Source organism: Perca flavescens, chromosome 7 (assembly GCF_004354835.1).
Source record: "Perca flavescens isolate YP-PL-M2 chromosome 7, PFLA_1.0, whole genome shotgun sequence".
NCBI lineage: Eukaryota > Metazoa > Chordata > Actinopteri > Perciformes > Percidae > Perca > Perca flavescens.
The window spans coordinates 17,492,243-17,510,998 of NC_041337.1; the positions used below are offsets into that span (position 1 = coordinate 17,492,243).

At 41.1% G+C, this 18,756-nt stretch overlaps 2 protein-coding genes across 3 annotated transcripts in view; one reads left to right on the forward strand and one right to left on the reverse strand.

The window, feature by feature from the left end:
* The window catches only part of cacna2d3a (calcium channel, voltage-dependent, alpha 2/delta subunit 3a), a 158,510-nt gene that overhangs the window by 16,962 nt on the left and 122,792 nt on the right, over positions 1-18,756 (reverse strand). For both annotated transcript variants that reach the window (XM_028581957.1, XM_028581956.1), the window contains exons 15-25: positions 18,537-18,611; positions 17,135-17,218; positions 16,964-17,035; positions 16,153-16,214; positions 15,947-16,014; positions 14,822-14,867; positions 14,210-14,307; positions 14,000-14,093; positions 13,502-13,597; positions 13,209-13,330; positions 11,975-12,052 (exon numbers count right to left, since the gene is read on the reverse strand). In XM_028581957.1, coding sequence (XP_028437758.1) covers positions 11,975-12,052; positions 13,209-13,330; positions 13,502-13,597; positions 14,000-14,093; positions 14,210-14,307; positions 14,822-14,867; positions 15,947-16,014; positions 16,153-16,214; positions 16,964-17,035; positions 17,135-17,218; positions 18,537-18,611 — 895 coding nt within the window. The remainder of the gene's footprint in view (positions 1-11,974; positions 12,053-13,208; positions 13,331-13,501; positions 13,598-13,999; positions 14,094-14,209; positions 14,308-14,821; positions 14,868-15,946; positions 16,015-16,152; positions 16,215-16,963; positions 17,036-17,134; positions 17,219-18,536; positions 18,612-18,756) is intronic.
* Positions 559-7,765, forward strand: lrtm1 (leucine rich repeat transmembrane protein 1). Its single transcript, XM_028581958.1, has 4 exons — positions 559-1,193; positions 3,100-3,484; positions 3,612-3,817; positions 6,150-7,765. Exons 1-4 carry the CDS (start codon positions 1,157-1,159, stop codon positions 6,677-6,679), a joined length of 1,158 nt encoding a protein of 385 aa, XP_028437759.1. The 5' UTR covers positions 559-1,156; the 3' UTR covers positions 6,680-7,765.

Consider the following 18,756-nt stretch of genomic DNA (forward strand, 5'->3'; position numbering starts at 1 on the left):
AACAAATCAACTAAGTATAAGCTGGTGACACATATTGACTCACTTTTTACTATATGACAGAATGAAAATAATTGCCATGCCCTTCAGCAGAAGTAAGGATATAAATATGGATGGACAGGAGGGCAAATATCAGGGAGGGTACTTCAAGCCAAGGTCAGCTAGTGAGCTTAAGCTTAATCATAAACATCGTTAAAAAATGAATCCATCATTAATCCCTCCCTGTCTCCATCTTTGTTCATTTTTTGCTTCTCCTTCAAGCGACCCATGTGGTCAGATAAGCTTAACAGTCAATCCATTTACATGTAAAAAAAAAAAGAAGAAAAAACTCCATGTGAATTTACTGCAACAGCTTAATATCCTGCTGTGTGCATGTGTGCATGCGTATGTGTGCATTCGTGCGTTCTGTGTTGCTGTGCTGGGGGCGTGTTCTGCCAGCCCTTCTGCCCACGGCTCATGCATAATATCATCAGAGCATGCCACAGCAATGGGCATCCTCCGAATGTGTTCACTCTGTGTTGAAGTGTTTTGAGTATTTGTGTATTTGACATACCGCAATCCAGATCTAATTTTGTCTTGTACAACTCTTGCCAGAGCAATAGGAGATAACGTAAATGTCAACGCACGTGTGTGCGCTGTGATTTAAGAGGAGCAGCTGTCTGCTGGGAGAGGACACGCCATCACTTTCGCCCAATCATGGATTCAATAGAGGAGCAGGAAAAAAAATCAAATCAAGCAATAGAGAAGGGAAAATAGCAACCAACAGCATGAAGAAAAATACAAGAGACAGAAAGAGAGGTTGAGAGGCAGTGAGAGAGCTACAGAGGTATAGAGCGATAGAGAGAGATAGAAAGAGAGAGAAAGAGAGAGAGAGGAAGAGCTCCCTAACTCCAGTGATTCCCAGACTGGCTAGCAGTAAGCTCTGTGCTCTGATCTGCCTGCTCTGATGGGGTTTCATGCCCGTGCAAGCAGTGTTTGGGATCCTGAAGGCAACACAGGTTCCTGCTGCTGATCTCAGCCTCTTATTCCTACCTATTGACCATATCAGCCTACACAGATGAGAGTCTGGACAGCTAATCTTAACCTACTACCGGTGGCTAATGGATCATCAACCAGTGACAGTCACTAGAATCCAAAAAGGGAGTTAAAAGAAGATCAAATGCAAGTGGCCCAAGGACGACTGGCAGATATGAGAGGTAGGAGCTCCATCACTGGGAAGAAAATTAACATTAATGCATTTGTGTATATGTGTGTTGTATGTGTGCATGGCTAGGTGGGCTGCTATCAGCTGCTGAGTCTAGTATTCTGTGTAGACTGTTGTATAACTGAGTGGTAATGAAGCATGGACTGCTCCTGGCTTACAACCACAACACCTAAATTTAAGCAGTTAACACACCAGCACTACATTCACACTTGTATGTTCACAGCTGTACATTAGCATTGCCTTTGAGTGTTTCCCATTACAAATAGGTATTGACATTGTTACCAAGCTGATTTAAAGCAGTACTTGCTGTGTGTTGTGTGTGCACGTCATAAAGCTTCTCTGTGTGTACTTTGGGCTGGAGGGACACATCAGAGCAAAGAGCTATTCTCCTGTGTTGAACTCATTCCAGAGCTGTTGTTACAACGCTCCACTGAGCTGATGCTGTTTATGTGTGTCCATGCATCGTATGTATTTGAGTTTGTTTATGAGTAGGTGCACACATGTGTAAGCACATCCAATTAAATGCATTCTTGCATACACACACACTTTACTAACAAGGATGCAATTAGCACAGGGCTTTGCACTGCAGCATGTTAAATCTCAACCCAGCCATGTTCTGATTGTTATTGTTGACGCAAGCAACATCAAAACAACAACGCTGCCAAGAGCCGCCATACCAAACTAACACCTGAGCTTAGACCTGGGAATGTCTGCGCCTGGGTATTTCTAAAATCCACTGCAAAAAGTCCACCAGCCAGCAAAGACAACATGATGATTACATGCTTGTTAATGGGAAACGGTCACTCTAATTAGTAGACTATGTTACAATAGTGTTTATTCAAAGAATAGGGGAGCAGTGTGCAAAAGGCTTTGGTATTTTCCAAGTAATTCTGCTGCATAACTGCTGAATGCTAAATAGCAGTTGTTCAAGATGAGTGTTGTATGAGCACAGAATTATATTATATTATATTCTTCTATAACAATTATATTGTGCTGTGACATGCAACTCAACGTTCCTCAATGGTTTGATTATTTCAGCTGCACAGTGTTTCCTGAGATGAATCTGAAAGTAAGCTTCAGGTTGATAATATGAAACCCACTGCTGCTTCATCACAAAGGCATAATTTAGGCGAAGATTCTAGTTGAAGATGCTGCATGATACAGGAGAAAACGAGATAATTCCCATTTGAGAAAACATTAAACAAACTCAATTAGGAACATTAATTCATATTTAGAAGAACAACGTATGCATATGGAGATAAACTTGGTGCAGCTAATCAATCTGTTCAGGATCTGTGAGTGCAACTTGTGAGCCAGCTTCATTCCCAGGCTTGGGTCTGAGCTTCATTTCAATGACCCTCAAGCTACTCCAGCCAATGCTATAAATACTGCTGTAATGTTCCAGAAGGAATGGACATGTGAAGTCATCTCAAATGGGAATCAGACACCCAATATCTGCTGTGTATGTTTTTGTGTGTGGGTGAGGGGTTATGAGTCTTTGGTGAAGTCACCCAGGGCCACTGGCTATGGGAGGGTGGGAAGTGGGAGTTGGCATATTAGTAATAAGTTTACATTCTTGTAAACAGTACTATCTGCGCAGACAAAGTGAACTTCATTCTTCTGAAAGACTTTATTTTCAAATGCATTTATTCGCACTTAAATGTCTCTTTTCTGTGACAAAGGTATTTCTTTACTTCAGTGAAGGTGGTCATGATGGCAGTTGAAGACTGTAGTGTGAATGTATGTAGTTATGTAATAGTAGTCCAGGGTCTTGCTGAAAGAGATCACCTCCTTTGTCAACCTAGAAAATAAAATACTTTTTTTGATATTTAGCTGCAAATACACAAGAATATATGTTAAGATGTCTAATCCAATATTTGTCCCCCTTGTTTTCACAGTGGTACTGGTGTGTGCCCTCCTCTCCCTCCTCTCTTTGTCACATGCCTGTCCAAAGGAGTGTAGCTGCAACAGCAATACCAAAGTAGTAGACTGCCAGGGTCGAGGCCTATATGACATCCCCCGACGACTGCATCCGGACACCCAAGAACTTTATCTCCAAGATAACCGTATCAGGGGGCTGGGATCAATGGCTTTCCGAGAAATACCACTTGTCCGAATTCTCGATCTATCTAATAACTCTATAACATCTGTTTCACCAACTGCGCTGCTGGGTCTCAGAACTCTACAGCGCCTCAGCCTGGCCTACAACAGCTTGAGAGAGCTTGACAAGCGGTTGCTTGGGCCTATCCGCTCGCTTTCACACCTGGACCTCTCACACAACAGGTTAAGCAACAACACTGGAACAGATCAAGTTTGTTGTTTGTCCTTGGTTGAACAATACACAGTGTAAACTTGATCACAGATAACTCATTGTATGTATTTCGTTTCCTTGCCTTGTCCTTTACTGCAGCCTGTGGGGTTTGCCTGGAGCCATGGGGGACAGTTTGAGGAACCTTAGCCACCTGGGGCTAGCATACAACAGGCTAACACGATTGGACCGCTCCCTGTTGGAGGTCCTGACCCGCCTGGACAGCCTCACACTACGAAGCAACCCATGGAGGTGTGACTGCCAGCTCATAGGCCTCAAACTCTGGCTGGAGTCCTACCTCTTTAAAGGTTAGACCACTAGTAGCTCCAGGCAGTGGCTAGGGAAATGTCTGTAACGTTGCCAACACCCATCCATCTCAATGCCTTTCCTGCTGGGCATTAAGGTAGAAATGGCTGGCCTATATATTGAAATGACCAGTTTACACAATGAGAGTAGAGTCTATTTTAGTGAATAAAATAGACTGACTGACCTCAAAATGTTTATATATTGACACAGTGGAGTTAAAAACAGGCAAAAAAGTTTTTCCAGTTATTAAACATGGTGGAATAAGTGTGTGTGTGGGAGGAATGCACATTGTTTTGGCTTTTATACTATTATTAACATACGATGAGTACTGTGTTTGGGGAGGTGACGACATGCATGTCAGAGCCATATTGGATAATGTTATGGTGACCATTTACAACATTTAGGGACTGTTCATTATTTATTTATGGGTCCACTGGAGGAGTTTTGGGACCTTTAATCAAAATACACATAACCCTCCCCTTGCCAGTAATAATTTTTCTATGACCCTCCAAAACAATTTGGAAAAAATGCATGATCCTCCCCCAACAATGTATCAATAGCTTCTGCACTGGTTTGCACTTGGCAAAGATATACAAATTACCATTGTTATTTTACAGCAATGACATATGTGATTAAACCTCTGCATTCTCATCTGACGCGTCACACTCCTCTGTTATGGTGTGGTGGCCATTTCAGTAGATTTACTCACTAACGTTGTTGTGGAAATACAATAAGCATGGAAACTAAATGCACACTTCCTGCATTACTGCATTACTTCAAATACTAAGTTACTCCTCTAGTAAACTAGTATTCACATGAAATAAAACAATAAAACATTGAGACCATTCAGCAAGGCACTCTGGGTAACATTCAACACACAAACTGGTTGCTATGACTCGTCACTAAGCTTCCTCCACTTCGCTGTTTAAACAAAGTGGAATAAACGTTAAGTCCAAATCTACACAAAACCCGCAATCAATTAGTAAGCTGACATCAAATGTGACATCAAATGTCTGTGTCCAGACTAGCAACATTCATTTTCGTTTTTTGCGTCCTGCTGCTTGCATCGTCAGCCAGGAAATATTTTTTTTACTAAAGCAGTATATGAAATCAGATGTATTACCTACCACCATTTAGTTGTTTTGTGTTATTTAGCTAAGATATTTATAAAATATCTGGTCATGCCATTATTCCACTCATTTTTTAAACAATACAATTACCCATTTCAGCGACCAGGGTCCCACAGCCAAACTCATGGGTCAGACCCATCTGTTAGCGAAGGAGGGCCGAGACTAAGAGCTACATGGAATAATATGCACCAAATAAGCCACTTTGAAATTTTGCTGTTTCTATAAATACAAAAGTTGGGTAACCCCCCCCCACTCTGGACTAAAAAATGTTGGATGACCCTCCCCTCAACAAAGAATAAAAAGACATGACTCTCCCCTATTTTCCTCCGGTGGTCCATTCCATAAATACCGAACAGTACCTTACAGTAGAGTCTTTATTGTGACTGTTGCTTCACTGGTATTGCCTGACCATAAAGCTTATCAAAACGTACCATGCAGCAATAAGAATAATGTAATGTAAGGAACTCTATGCAGCAGCTCTTATAAGTATGGTAGAGATCTCTACAGCCAGAGATAGAGGGTGTATTAAGAGTTAAATTGCCAACTACATTATTTTCCATGCTAGACCAACCCCAGCATAGATTAGATAACACAAGAAAGAGTGTACACTAAAAGATATAGCTCGCTTGGAGTTGGCTGGCCCGCCTACACGCCTGTGTTACCCTGACACAGCTATCGTCTTAGAGGCTGAAAATTCTAATTACTGCAAAACAGAACAATGGACCCAGATACAGGGATGTATGCTTAATAGAAAGCCAGTGGAGAATCAGGCAGGCGGAAAGGAAGTGTCTGACAGAGCACGCTCGACATGAATACCAAGAGAGATGATTAATGAAATAAAGAGATTTACGGGATAAACAAAGGGCAGCCAATAAAGTCCCAACTCAATGCTTTCTCTGCCTCGATTCCTTCGGCTCCAGTGATTGAGGTGTTAATCATATCACATTTGCTAATATGACCCATTAAAGTAAGCCATTACACCCTACATTAATAAACATCTCAAGTTATGGGCTGGTTCAGGCTCAGCTATGATGATTATGACTGTGGCCTCCTCTGTAGTAAGCTGCCAAAAAGGAAATGGGCAATTAACAGAAGGTAATGTGCTTATACTACACAACTGACTAATGCACGCCTCCCTATTACTTCCTGCCCCTCAGTCTTTAACCATCTCATTGTGTTCTAAACATTTAACTCTGATCCCAAGGTGGAGTGGTGGATGAGGTGCTTTGCTCCCAGCCAGAGGAAATGAGGGATAAAGACCTGCAGAAAGTCCCTTACCAGCTCTTCCACGCCTGCATGACCACAAGCTACCATTACCTGTTCGCTAACATACACCACCTGGAGTCTGAGAGGCTACTGCGAGGCCACACCCATGGCAACCATGCTCATCCCTCTAGCCACGCTATCCATGTCCCCATGGCAATGGGGGAGGGTTATGGTGGCGGGGGAGGAGGTGGAGGAGGAGGAGGAGGGGGTTTGCCAGAGTGTGAACCTAAGCAGAGGCATCGGCCTGTCAACTTGCGCCACGCAATTGCCACAGTGATCATCACCGGCGTAGTGTGTGGGATTGTGTGTCTGATGATGCTGGCTGCAGCCGTGTACGGCTGCGCCTACGCCGCTATCATGGCCAAATATCAGCGGGAGCTTAAGAAGAACGAGGAGTTGGCAGCAGCTAAGGTGGCAGATCATGCCATAGCAGATGAGAAGGAACCACTGGAGAATGCTATCGCCTAGGAGATGATAACATGAACCCTGGACTTAAAACCTGGGCCTCAACCCTTTAACCTAATCCAGAGTGGATTGATGTGTGTGCTAGTGCATGTGTGAGAAAAAAGAAGAGAATGAGATTCTTTATGTGTGGGCGTGTGTGTGCTCACCTCCTACCGAGACTTGGGTAGCTAAACTCCACAGGTATTTGACTATGCACTGATGAGAAGAGTATCTTCTGATGTATGCGTGTTCGAGGGGCAGGCCAAAGAATCCAAAAGGAATCAATTCCATTTTATCTAAAAAATGCATATCACAGATAGGAACAAGTTGCTATATATTTATAATTGTGTATTTGTAGGTATGATAGTAAAGCTCTGGTATTTAAAAACAATGGATTTCAGAATTTGTTGTATTTTAGTTGTTGTTTATAATTTGGAGTCTGATTTTGAGGTAATTTTGCAAAAACTTATAGTAGGCAGCTGCTGTCCGTTAAGATTTGTCCTAAGTTGTTTGTATCGTTAATGTGAGAGTAAGAGAATGAGAGTGTTTGTGTCAGTGTTTTTGCTTGAGTGTGCGTGTGGAGATGTATACTGTAGGCACATATTTATAGAGAATATAAGAGTCTGTGCCTAATAACGTGATATAGTTTTAAGGAAGAAATTTGTTTTCTTAAAGAAAAGATATTTTTCTGACAGCTGAAGTGAACATGGGGAATTCATTGAAGCAATAATGAAACAAACTAAAACGAAAACAACAACAAAACCTGGACTCAGCCATGTTGTTTTTCTATGACCTCAGAGGTTCATGAGTTTGAATTTTTAGATCTACAGTTTTTGAGATCAGTTGAGTCTTGTTTGTGAGTTAATGCTGATCACATAATGGTAGTCATGTCATTTAGTATGTATTATATAAAAAAGGGAAACATTTGACCTGATTACTATTTGTCTACTGGCAAATAATTTAAGAAGGCATGTATCCTTAATTGGAGAAAGTATCTTTACAAAAGGAGTATCTTTACAAAAGGAGTATCTTTGGCGGAGATTCTACTGTTTTCTGTATGTCTCTTTGTTTCACTAATGGTTTTGAAAAATAAAATAACTGAACACAATACTCAATTCTGTAAACCAAGTTAAATTTAAAGATGCAGTAGGTAACTTTCTGTCATATTTGCTGAAACTGACCCTATGTTCCAGTAGAACTATATGAAGCTGGTAATTACAGCCTGTAGTGTGATTTGCCAAAAACCCACCGCTCCCTGCTCAGATGCTCCAATCAGGGCCAGGGGGGGGGGGTGGGGTGGGGGGTATGGGGGGGGGGGTCCTAACTGCGTGTCAATCACTGCTCATGCACATGAATTTATTGTGGGGGGAGGGGCTTAGGAGACCGTTTTGGACTTTAGCAGAAAGGGGGGGAGGGACTGAGAAGTTGTCGATGTTCAAATTCTTTGGCTAAGTCCTGGATCTTCACAATCCTACCTACAGCACCTTTAATGTAGCCATGCAACCTTTGGTGAAAAGAAAATGTCACAGATAGCAATACCAATTTCTTAAAAAAAAAGGAAAATACCCCTCATTTGAAGTGTTACCGTGGTAATATTTAAATTAGTAGTGCATTTGTTGCTTGCACAGTAAAACAAATTCTTTCAGTTTTAGGTTAGTTGAGTTTCTATTGAATTGTTATTATGTCAACTTGACAAGATAAAATGGTGAAACATATATTTCTATGAAAATATTGTGGCTTATACTTGATATAACTTTAATAGTTTGCTATTTATGAGATATGCATTAACATATACAATAGGCTATGTATTCCCAGATTATGCCCAACCCTTTTTTCTGATTGAGTTTACTGGTACCATATCAAGGGAATTCTAAAGTATTATATAACGAAACAGCAGGTCAATCTGATTTCTGTTTCTATTTTATTGTTTGTGAACTGTTACAAACAGGATATTCAGGCAATGTTTTAAGATTATATTAAAAATTTAGTTTATTGTGCACATTACGAGCATCCATTAATATAATCTATATATTAATAATTGTCCATCAGCAGTCATTTTCAGCTTACTCAGTGTAGTGTGGAGGCACATGACTGTACACAGATGCCTTTGGTCTAAACGGCTGACCTGAGTTTTGTGGCTCTGTATATTAAGGCAGCAGACTCGCTGCACGTGGCTCAGGATGTGACCACAAACACTGACACACACACAAACACACACGCTGGAATACACAGGCGTGTATGTACGAACACAGTAACATTGTGATTCAAGCGATGTCTGCAGGGCCCATGGTGTGTGATGTCATCAGCCTGTCCTGTTCAGTTAGTGTATTAGCGTATTTACAAGTCTACAGCTCAGTGAAGCGCAGAGCAGTGAAAACTGGCCCTAACCGGCCCACGCTAAATTTGCATTCTAGCCTACATTTCTCCTCCCATCTGACTCGCTTATATAAAATAATCCTTACAGACATCCCCCGATCTGACAAGCATGATCGTCATAACTGTACATCAGCACCCACTGTAACAATAGGGTATTCATAAAACCTTGTTACTGATTAGTCATTTGGATTGCTGCTGAACAGGATTTGAGTTAATGATATAATCTTAAAAACAATAGTGATCAAGTCAACAATGTCAAATAATACCGTGGGCTGGTGTAAACTGTGGGCTGCTTGTGTACCACTCTGCTAGAAATCTGATGCTCCCTCTATGTGTGTGTGTGTGTGTGTGTGTGTGTGTGTGTGTGTGTGTGTGTGTGTGTGTGTGTGTTCATGTGTATGTGTGTGCGCGCACACGTTGTGGCACTGCACAGACTCTCCCATCTCTGTCCTTCTGCTCCATTGGTTTCCCCCAGGCCAAGAGTACCCACAATGCACTGCTTTCATGTCAACGCATTCAGGCACCGTGAAATAATTTTCTCTTTCTCTGCCCTTTTATTTCTGCTCTTACTTTATCACTGCATTTCTATAGAAAAATTCCTCTTTCTCCTTTCTTTAGTTTGTCTTCCCATTGTCCAGATATTTTTCTGTGATTCCCCTACTGGCATTACTGGCTCTTGTCTATCGACAAGAACTCGCATAGATAATCAGAAGAAGCTTTTTATATGAGGCAAAAGCTGTGCTCCACATTGATCCTTGGCGTGTATGGGCGTTGGAAATAATTGCAATACTGCACACTCTGTACACTGTACACGTTCAAGACAGTTGTAAAGCTATCAATGTAAAATACAGTGGGACAACAGGACTTTCAAAAGGCATGCAGAGGATAAACATAAAGAAAGTTGGATGAACCTTACTTCAAGCATAGCTGCCTGAGGAATAGAATTGAGCCAGAAACACATTGGGCTCTATCTTGCACTCAGCGCAATTGCCGTTGTACACCGACGCATGTATCGTTCCTATTTTGCACCCGACGCACAGCGGACTTTTCCCTCCACAGACGCACGTCGGTAAATTAGGGAATGTATTTGCGCTCCCGGGGGCGGTTCAGCGAAAACAGGAGGCGTGTTCCGGCGCAAACGTTACCTGGTGTTATTTTGCAGTTTCAGAAAACAATTCCGCCACTGACCAGGAAAAACCTAGTCTAAAGTCAGTAGCGCGTTATTCAGATGCTATTTTAGGGGCGCATGCTTGGCCATAATGTAGCGTGTGCACAACGCGCATACACTTCTCTCATCTAAACAGACGCAGCAGTTCCCATTTTTGCAAACCATACATAATTACAAAGAAAAATATTACTGAAAATGCGCTTCAGGTGTTTGGATAGATCAGGAGGCATTTTACAGTACAGTCCTCAATAAGTCCCAGCATTCTTTGTGGCTTGTTGTGTTTTACACAACATTTCCATGAATCATGGATGTGTTGATGACATAAATGAGGAAATATTAGAGGAATTAAGGAGACATGATGTTGAACTACGGTGGGATTGGACACTCCGGAGGAATCTGGTCCGGGAGTAATGCGCGATGCGCTCCTGATGGAGTGGGTGGACGGAGATGGAGTGGGGGGAGGAGGAACGGGCACAACAGAAGCAGGTGGTGCGTTTGGAGGCCCACGCTCCATGGCTGCAGCAATCCTCTCCAGACTTGAGGAGATGCGCCCGAGAGGCCGCAGCAACATCGCCACCCGGCCAAGACGGGCATTTATTACTTTGCCGCATCTCGGACAGCTCCCGCTGGTGTGCGCCAGGCAAATCCGCCGTCATAATAACAATCCGCCATGGAACAAGCGCGCCTGCTTTTAAAGGGAATGTGAGATGACACTCTGATTGGTTATTTTCACGTTACGCCCAAACCACACCTAGCTACTTCAGACCAACCCATTTTGGATTTGCGTCGGGCGCAAGACTCATTTATCCCGCCGGTATAATAGCAACAGCGTCCGAGATCCGCCCACAAAGCTACTTGCGTTTTGCGTTTCATACTTGCGTTTCAGATCGTTAAAATAGGGCCCATTGTCTATCTATCTTTATATTTTAGCAATTTTGTATGTTTGTATTTTGCTCAACATGAGAAGCTGTTAAAAAAAAAAGATTCTAACAAGGTGCTTCCAACTTTCTTTATGTTACTTGCAGACAAAATTATAAAACTATTTTCTAACTTGTCATCGTCATATGTACTGTACAGTACCACAATAAAAATATTGCATTAGCTACATAATACAAGAAACGACGACTGGATGTCATTTGGTGCCTTCGGGGAGGTAGGTGATGAATGATGTAATTTCAAACTGTTCTGAAAGATAATACCATAACTACTGTGAAACCATACGTCTGTATCTCTATCCTCCCCCAGTGTCCCCATTTCTTCCATTTAATCTTTCTCCATGACCAAGTTGATGGGAAACAGAGGGCCGCACTTCATACCATCAACTAGCTGATTGCACCAAGTTGCATTATATGGGCGTGACATTGTGGGGCTTCTGAGTCACCATGACGTGAGATGAGGCAGGCCACAATGAAATCCTCTAGGCCACAATATGCCTTAAATAAGCACAGGGGCAAAAGATGAATGCACAAAAGGCGTTGATGAAACTGGCATCTATTAATATATGTAGGCATAAATACACTTGGATGCAAACGTCTGTACCATGTTGCACTCTCGCCTTCTTCTGACGTTCATGCAGGGGCAAGCGTATGGACAAAAAAAGCAGCACATGTGGGCAGTGAGTGTTTCAACTCAAAAAGAGGAAAAGGAGTAGCGTTAGACAACTGTAGACTGGGAAAACAAAGCCAACATAGCAGTGTAAGGAAAATATATTGCAGCCTCTGTCAATCTAGAAGTGTGTGTGGGAGAGATAAAGAACCACTTGAGTCCACACTTACCCGCAGCTATGGGTGATTTCCTCTCATCCAGAAGCTGAATGGCGGTGCTGGCCAATACAACACTCTTGTTTTCTGATCCTAAGCCACACACATAAAAGCACACACAAGCACACCACGCACAGGCACACACAAAATATAATTCCTTTTATTAGTTCTGAACTGACCACAGGGTCATTGGACAGAGAAACACTGCACATAGTCATGGCTACCACTAACTGCCACAGTCCTGTGAGGAAGAGTGCATCCAAGGCAAGTCCGGCGAGTAAATAAGAGGCTTTCAGATCACTTGTATTAGCTGGCACTAATGGAAAGCCAGAGGCTGAGGACAGATGAGAACATATTCTCCCTTTGGAGGAGAAACCATTTTGTAGAGACATAGTTAAACTGCAAATGTGCGAGGTGCCTGTGTGTGTGTTTTTTGTGAGTGTGTGTCTGTGTGTTCTGGCCAAGTCACTATGGAAAGGGCTGAACCTCTTCCTAACATATCTTATTTCAACCCACAGCAATCAGTCCTGTCCACAAGAACACAGCCCAGAATTAATAAGAGAGAAAGGGGAGGTAGAGATGCAATGGCGAGAGAAAACGGCCAAATATGGGTGAAAAAGGAAAACAGGGGATAGGGGAAATATGAAAAAAGGTCTTTCTAATACAAGTGAGTATAAAGTTTAATAAGTGCATTTCACCAATTGTGAGTTTTTTTTTGATTGACTTTATAGTGTGTCTTATAACTCTTGCCCGCTTCCTTTTCAGTAAAGCTTCAGACAATTGGTGGTGCCAGTCTCACAGTGACTATCAGTTTCATTATAAGGCATGGGCCGGTATGAGATTCTGACGGTATGATAACCTTCAGCAAAAATATCACGGTTTCATGGTATTGCGGTATTGCAATTACAGCTTTAAAATGTATTGTTTTGAAATGCCTGGGAAAAAAACACAATGTATTTTATTTTTAAACACTGCACACTGGCAGGGATTTCTCACTCATAAAAAAACAGCTCGTACCTCAGGAATGGTATGACGGGAAATTTTGGTGGTATTGAAACCAACCTTTATCAAACCACGGTATACCTTGAAACCGGTAACCGGCCCATGCCTATTTATTATATCACACTCGTAAAGGCTAGCGTGTAGTACTGAAAAGAATTTAAAAGTAATAACTGACTTATCACTGAACATTTGACTTTGAGGGGAGAACTGATTCATCATCTTTTGAAAATTTTAATTTACAACTAACCTGAGTTGAAAGGTAGAGAGTAGACAAAGGTACCAGGAACTTGTTCTGCTGCTCTCTTGTACCACAGGGGGAAGTGATCGGCGTTAAACACCCCCTCTTTGTCTTCAGCTGTCAGGAAGTCTCTTGAAGCAGACAGGAAACAGAGGTGATGAAGATACAGAGGATTCACACACGCAAAACAGGATATATACTCGTTGGAATCATAAACAAAGAGCCAATCAAGACGTGCAACTCCTAAGGTTACATCTGTGTATACGCACATATAGACTGAATACATAACTCAGAATACTTACTGGTTTGTAAGCTCGTCAGGCACCACAAACAGGTTAATTCTGGACAGGCCTGTTCTTGTGCCCAGGTAAGCTATCTCAACCCCTTTATCGGAGTTCCTGTGTAGTATGACAAATACATTTAGTAACCTGCATTTGTGCACAATTGTAATTTGCTATCACCATCAACACATCAGCCTTAGATTTCAGCTTGTCTGTAAAAGTAATTTCATGCAATTTTTACAATTTACAAACGTCTGTGGCACTATAACTACCATTAGCATTTCAGAGTAAAATTGATCTTTGACTACAAAATTCAGTTTATGTTGAGTTTATTAAGAATAAAGATTAAGATAGGTTTTAAGATAAGATAAGATAAACTTTATTGTCCCATAGTAAATTTGTCTTGGGCAAGAAGGGCTGACAACAGCTGCATACAAACCTATGCATTAATTATCAATCGTATCATATCAATCATTTGATTAAGAAAATGGGAAAAGAAGAGAAGAGTGGGTCACGCACTCTGATTTATTGAGCACGAGACTCGTCCAATAGGCCTCCAAAGGGGCAGTCACCACTGCGTCAAATAGAACCTCTTGAATCAGCTCCTTGTCACCTAACAAGGCAAACATATAGATTTTTACATAAACCAGCCATAACACATGAAATATATCTACAGTAACTCAATGAGCAGAGAGAGGACTGGAGAGTTTGTAGATGAGTTTAACTAACATTGTAGGTGGGGTTCATGTCCATTGAGGTAAAGTTTGATTGCCTCTATCTGGGACAAGTAGCGGTGCTCTGGGTGCTCGTCTGTGTTGCAGTATGTCCTGCAATATAACAAGAATAGACAACAAGGATATTGATTAAGATAACATGTAACACAGTCATATTTGGAATCAGCTATTTGAAATTATCTGTCTAGGATTGATATCAGAACTCAAGCTGAATCACATAGACCAGTTGATTTCAGTTACTTTTGCATTGCAGGGCATATATGATGAATAAAATGTGAAGTAAAACAAAGAAGGTTTTCCCATTTACAAGCATTAGTTTAAAAAGTGTTTACCGTAATTTACTTGTGTAAATGACAAATTGATGTTGGTTCCTATTCCCGGTGACCACAAGTCATCAAGTGACACAAACCATAAAGTCAAAGTCCTGCAGATCCTCAATCTGTAATATAACTATTGTACTGCAGTTAGATTGTAGATTTTTTTTTATTTTATAAGCAGGAATATAGGAGTATATTTGCAATAAAGTCCAATCAAAATGTGACTTGATGAAGGGAGGAGAATGATATTGTCACAACAGAAACATACAGCATCGTCGCTATACTCTTACCATTCGTCTGCCAGCGCTACATCAGGATGCTCCAAGTCATGAAGTCCTGAAACAAAATAAGAAATATACATATATCTCAAATAAAATAAGCAAAAGCACTCAATGTGAACTCATACAGAAAAAAGTAGCGGTAGGCACCTACACCTCAAATGCACACACTCTTAAACACACACCAGGGGTGAAAAATGTTTTTTTTGAATGGATGTGACAGGTCTGATTAGATCAGGAAGAGCCAAGTCATGCTCAGAGGGCTCTGCATGATGGACATGTTTAAAGAAACACATGGACACACACATACACACACACACACACACACACACACACACACACACACACACACACACACACACACACACACACACACACACACACACACACACACAAACACACTAGAGCCACCACATGAATATTAACAAGATGAAAATAGACACACATACACAGAGGCACACACTGTCAAGACATGGACACACCTAAGGAGCCGCTAAAGAAATATTAACTTCCTGTCCAGTTGTGGCTTTCAAGTTCATTATCACTTCATTATTGCTAAATGTGTGTGTGTGTGTGTGTGTGTGTGTGTGTGTGTGAGAGAGAGAGTACTTTTACTCGCAATGCTTTAGTAAGTTACTCTATTTTTACATACATAATGTTGTTATGCAGGGTAGTATAATACACATTTTTATTTTCATTTTTCCATACCTATATACCTATTTATTACTTCTATTTTTCCATGTATATAATTGATATATATTGTAGTAGAATGTACAGATTTTAACATATTTATTATTTTATTTTCCTATCATTTCTGTTGTTCCATAGAAAATTATACTATGAAATATAACTTATGAAAACAAATATTTCTCTTTTCCACTGTATAAATGGCTCTAATATTATGCTGAAAATGTGTTTGTAAAATTCTGAAAGCAGGATTCATCTGTGGCATTGGTACTCTTTTTCTTCAGTAAAGTATCTGAAAACCACTGCAGCAGAGTAAAATAGTGTTAGCTGAGTGAGAAATGTAGACACAAAGGCTGCAGAACAGAAAGCAGGAGAGCAGAGCATTATAGAGAGAAATGACACAGAAAACAAAAGAGTAAAAGTAGATGAAGAAAAGAGAGGATTTCCTACCTTCCTCAACTGTGACATTCCCTCTGAAGAAATACTTCCCGTGGCCTCTGGAAAGAGCTACACCTAGACTAAAAACAAATATAAATGTTTTTATAATGACAACTCACCAGTTCTTTGTTGTTGTGCAAAGACTAACTGTGATTATTGATGATTCAGTAATTCTACACTTTGTTCACTGCTCACAGAAATGTCTCCAGTTTCCTTACCTGAAAGGAGTCCCCTTGATGTCTGTGTAATAGTAATCATTATGCAACACCAGTACACGCTTCTGAAATCAAAGAGATTCATATATTCCATTATACGCTGCAGTACACATGAGGCAATGTGATAGCAGTTATCTGATGTGATTCCCTGCAGTCTGGCTCCATCTACTGGTGCGGGGGGGTACATGCTGTGGTTGTCGCACGACCTGTTACTCTGCAGATGGATGTGTGTTTTTGCAGTCTGTGAGTAGTTCGATAAGGATTGTGAATCTGAATCTGTGTGTACATTTCAGTGTGTGTATGTGTGTGTGTGTGTGTGTGTGTGTGTGTGTGTGTTATTTACATATTGAATGATTTATAATCAGGCTAATGTATAATGCTCTTAACTAAGCTTTGAATATACAAAGTGCGCGCACACACACACACACACACACACACACACACACACACACACACACACACACACACACACACACACACACACACACCTGAATGTCTCTCACTTTCCCAGAAAGGAAAGTACTAAAAGAGAATAATTTGGGCTGCTGTCTCTCCTGTACTCAGCAACATGTGCTTGGTGGAGATAAGGGGCTCACACTTACAGACAGACACACACACCAATGCATGCATGCAGAGCAAACAAAATCAGAAACAAAATCCCCAAGTCAATCCTGCATATCACTGTGCCAAGTGTGACAACCCCTTGGCAGAGAGGATTCTCCCTGCCAGTATTTTCTCTGGTTCACCATTTGGGTACATTAGAAAAGTGCTTGTTTGTGTGTGTTTGTGGATTTTGTAATTATGGATTACTCACCCCTTTGTCAACACTCTTCTTCACCTCCATGGAGAAAGTCCCTGTCTTCCTGTTGACCATGGCATTTCTCAGCTAGCAGCACAAAGCACATAACAAATCTCAAACATCATATTTGTATTGGGGGCGCCTACTGTGATGGTGCTTAATGTACATTTACTACAAGTGTCTCACCGTGTCATCCTTATCCTCCCATTCCACCTCAGACAGATCCACACTGCTGTAGTTTGGCTTCCTTCGCTTCTTGCCATCTCCATACTGGACACACAGGCCCATGTAAACACACAGGCATGCACAAACAGAGATACTGACAACAATGAAACACAAAGAATATACTGCACCATACCAAGGCAGCAACTACTGATTCTTTTCACAATCATTTAATCTATTTTTATTTATGACACATTCTATTTGTCATTCAAAGCACAATTTCCAAGATCCCAAGCAAATATTTTCATATTGTTAATAAAAAAAAAGTACAATGATATAAACCAAATAAAAGTATAATTTGAGAAACTGAAAGCCTCTAACAAATGACAAAGGATAATGGACATATATGTCAGGACAGGCAACAGTTATTTTAGCTTAGCAAAAAAATGTAATGCATGTTTACTCACTATTAAGACGATATTTCCTGTATCCTTTTTGTTTAATTACTACACAAAAACAACAAGTTGTAGTTTTACGGGAGCAGTGACTTCCTGGAGTTTTGTCATCACCGTAAGATTGCCAGGCAACCAGGCTAAGCTACGCTTTATGTGTTTGTGATGTTGATTTAATTATCTGTCATTTATAAGGTCAAAAGTGTTTTAGCATTTCCAATTCTAACTTTTTAACAGCATACAACTCTTAATGGACATTAAATAATGACGACAGAGGTCAGATTATTGGGCGTATTAATGTGTACTATATATGCGTGTACTTTTGAGTCCCCCTTTCCAGTGAGGACAGCCTCCCACCCCTCATTAGTTGTTAAACACTGTTCATTAACATCTTCAATTAGACCGCAATTAAACCATCTGTCTGTCTGTGTCAGTGTCTGCTCTCTCATCTCCTCCATGTCTGTTCTCCTCTCATACCTCCATATCTCTCAATTTCCTTCCAGTGTTGCACCCTGCTTTGTTACCCTGCACCTATTCTCACATTAAGCAGGTTCCTTGCTCTCTCCAATCTCCCTTCCCTCCCTCTCTGCACTCCTCTTGTGAGAGGAATGAGTGAGTACAATAGAGTTAATCACAGCCATTCAGAAGCTGTATCTCTGTCTATTCACGGCACAGCGGAGCCTTGGAACACACTCTCCTCATCTACATACCACCACACAGCCAATTCACACACAACAAACGGCGCATAGACACAACCATGCACTCATTTTCTATGTCAATCGGCATCTCAATTTGACAACAAAATCAGTAATCGACTTGACATGAACTCAAGAATTAGTATTCCTCAGTCGCTTGTACTAAAATAAATTAATACATTTGAACTTCTATCTATGTGCCCTAAAAGGGATTGTTATGATAATAAGGTTCATACTCAGTTAACAGAGCATTGAAATGATGCTGGAGGTAATACTCACAAGTGGCCGTAGATCTGGATGGGTGAGGATGTAGCCGTTGTTGGTGATTGCAAAGGCGTAGCCGTGAATGCCGAGCTAGGAGGATACACACAATCACACACACACACACACACACACACACACACACACACACACACACACACACACACACACACACACACACACACACACACACACACACACACACACACACACACACACACACACACACACACACACA

Bases quoted from the DNA above. Each gene is read 5' to 3' on its own strand.
- lrtm1 (XM_028581958.1), top strand. From the start codon at position 1,157: ATGCAAGTGGCCCAAGGACGACTGGCAGATATGAGAG. The intron at 1,194-3,099 runs GTAGGAGCTCCA...TTGTTTTCACAG, and splicing joins ACGACTGGCAGATATGAGAG to TGGTACTGGTGTGTGCCCTC. The intron at 3,818-6,149 runs GTTAGACCACTA...TCTGATCCCAAG, and splicing joins GGAGTCCTACCTCTTTAAAG to GTGGAGTGGTGGATGAGGTG.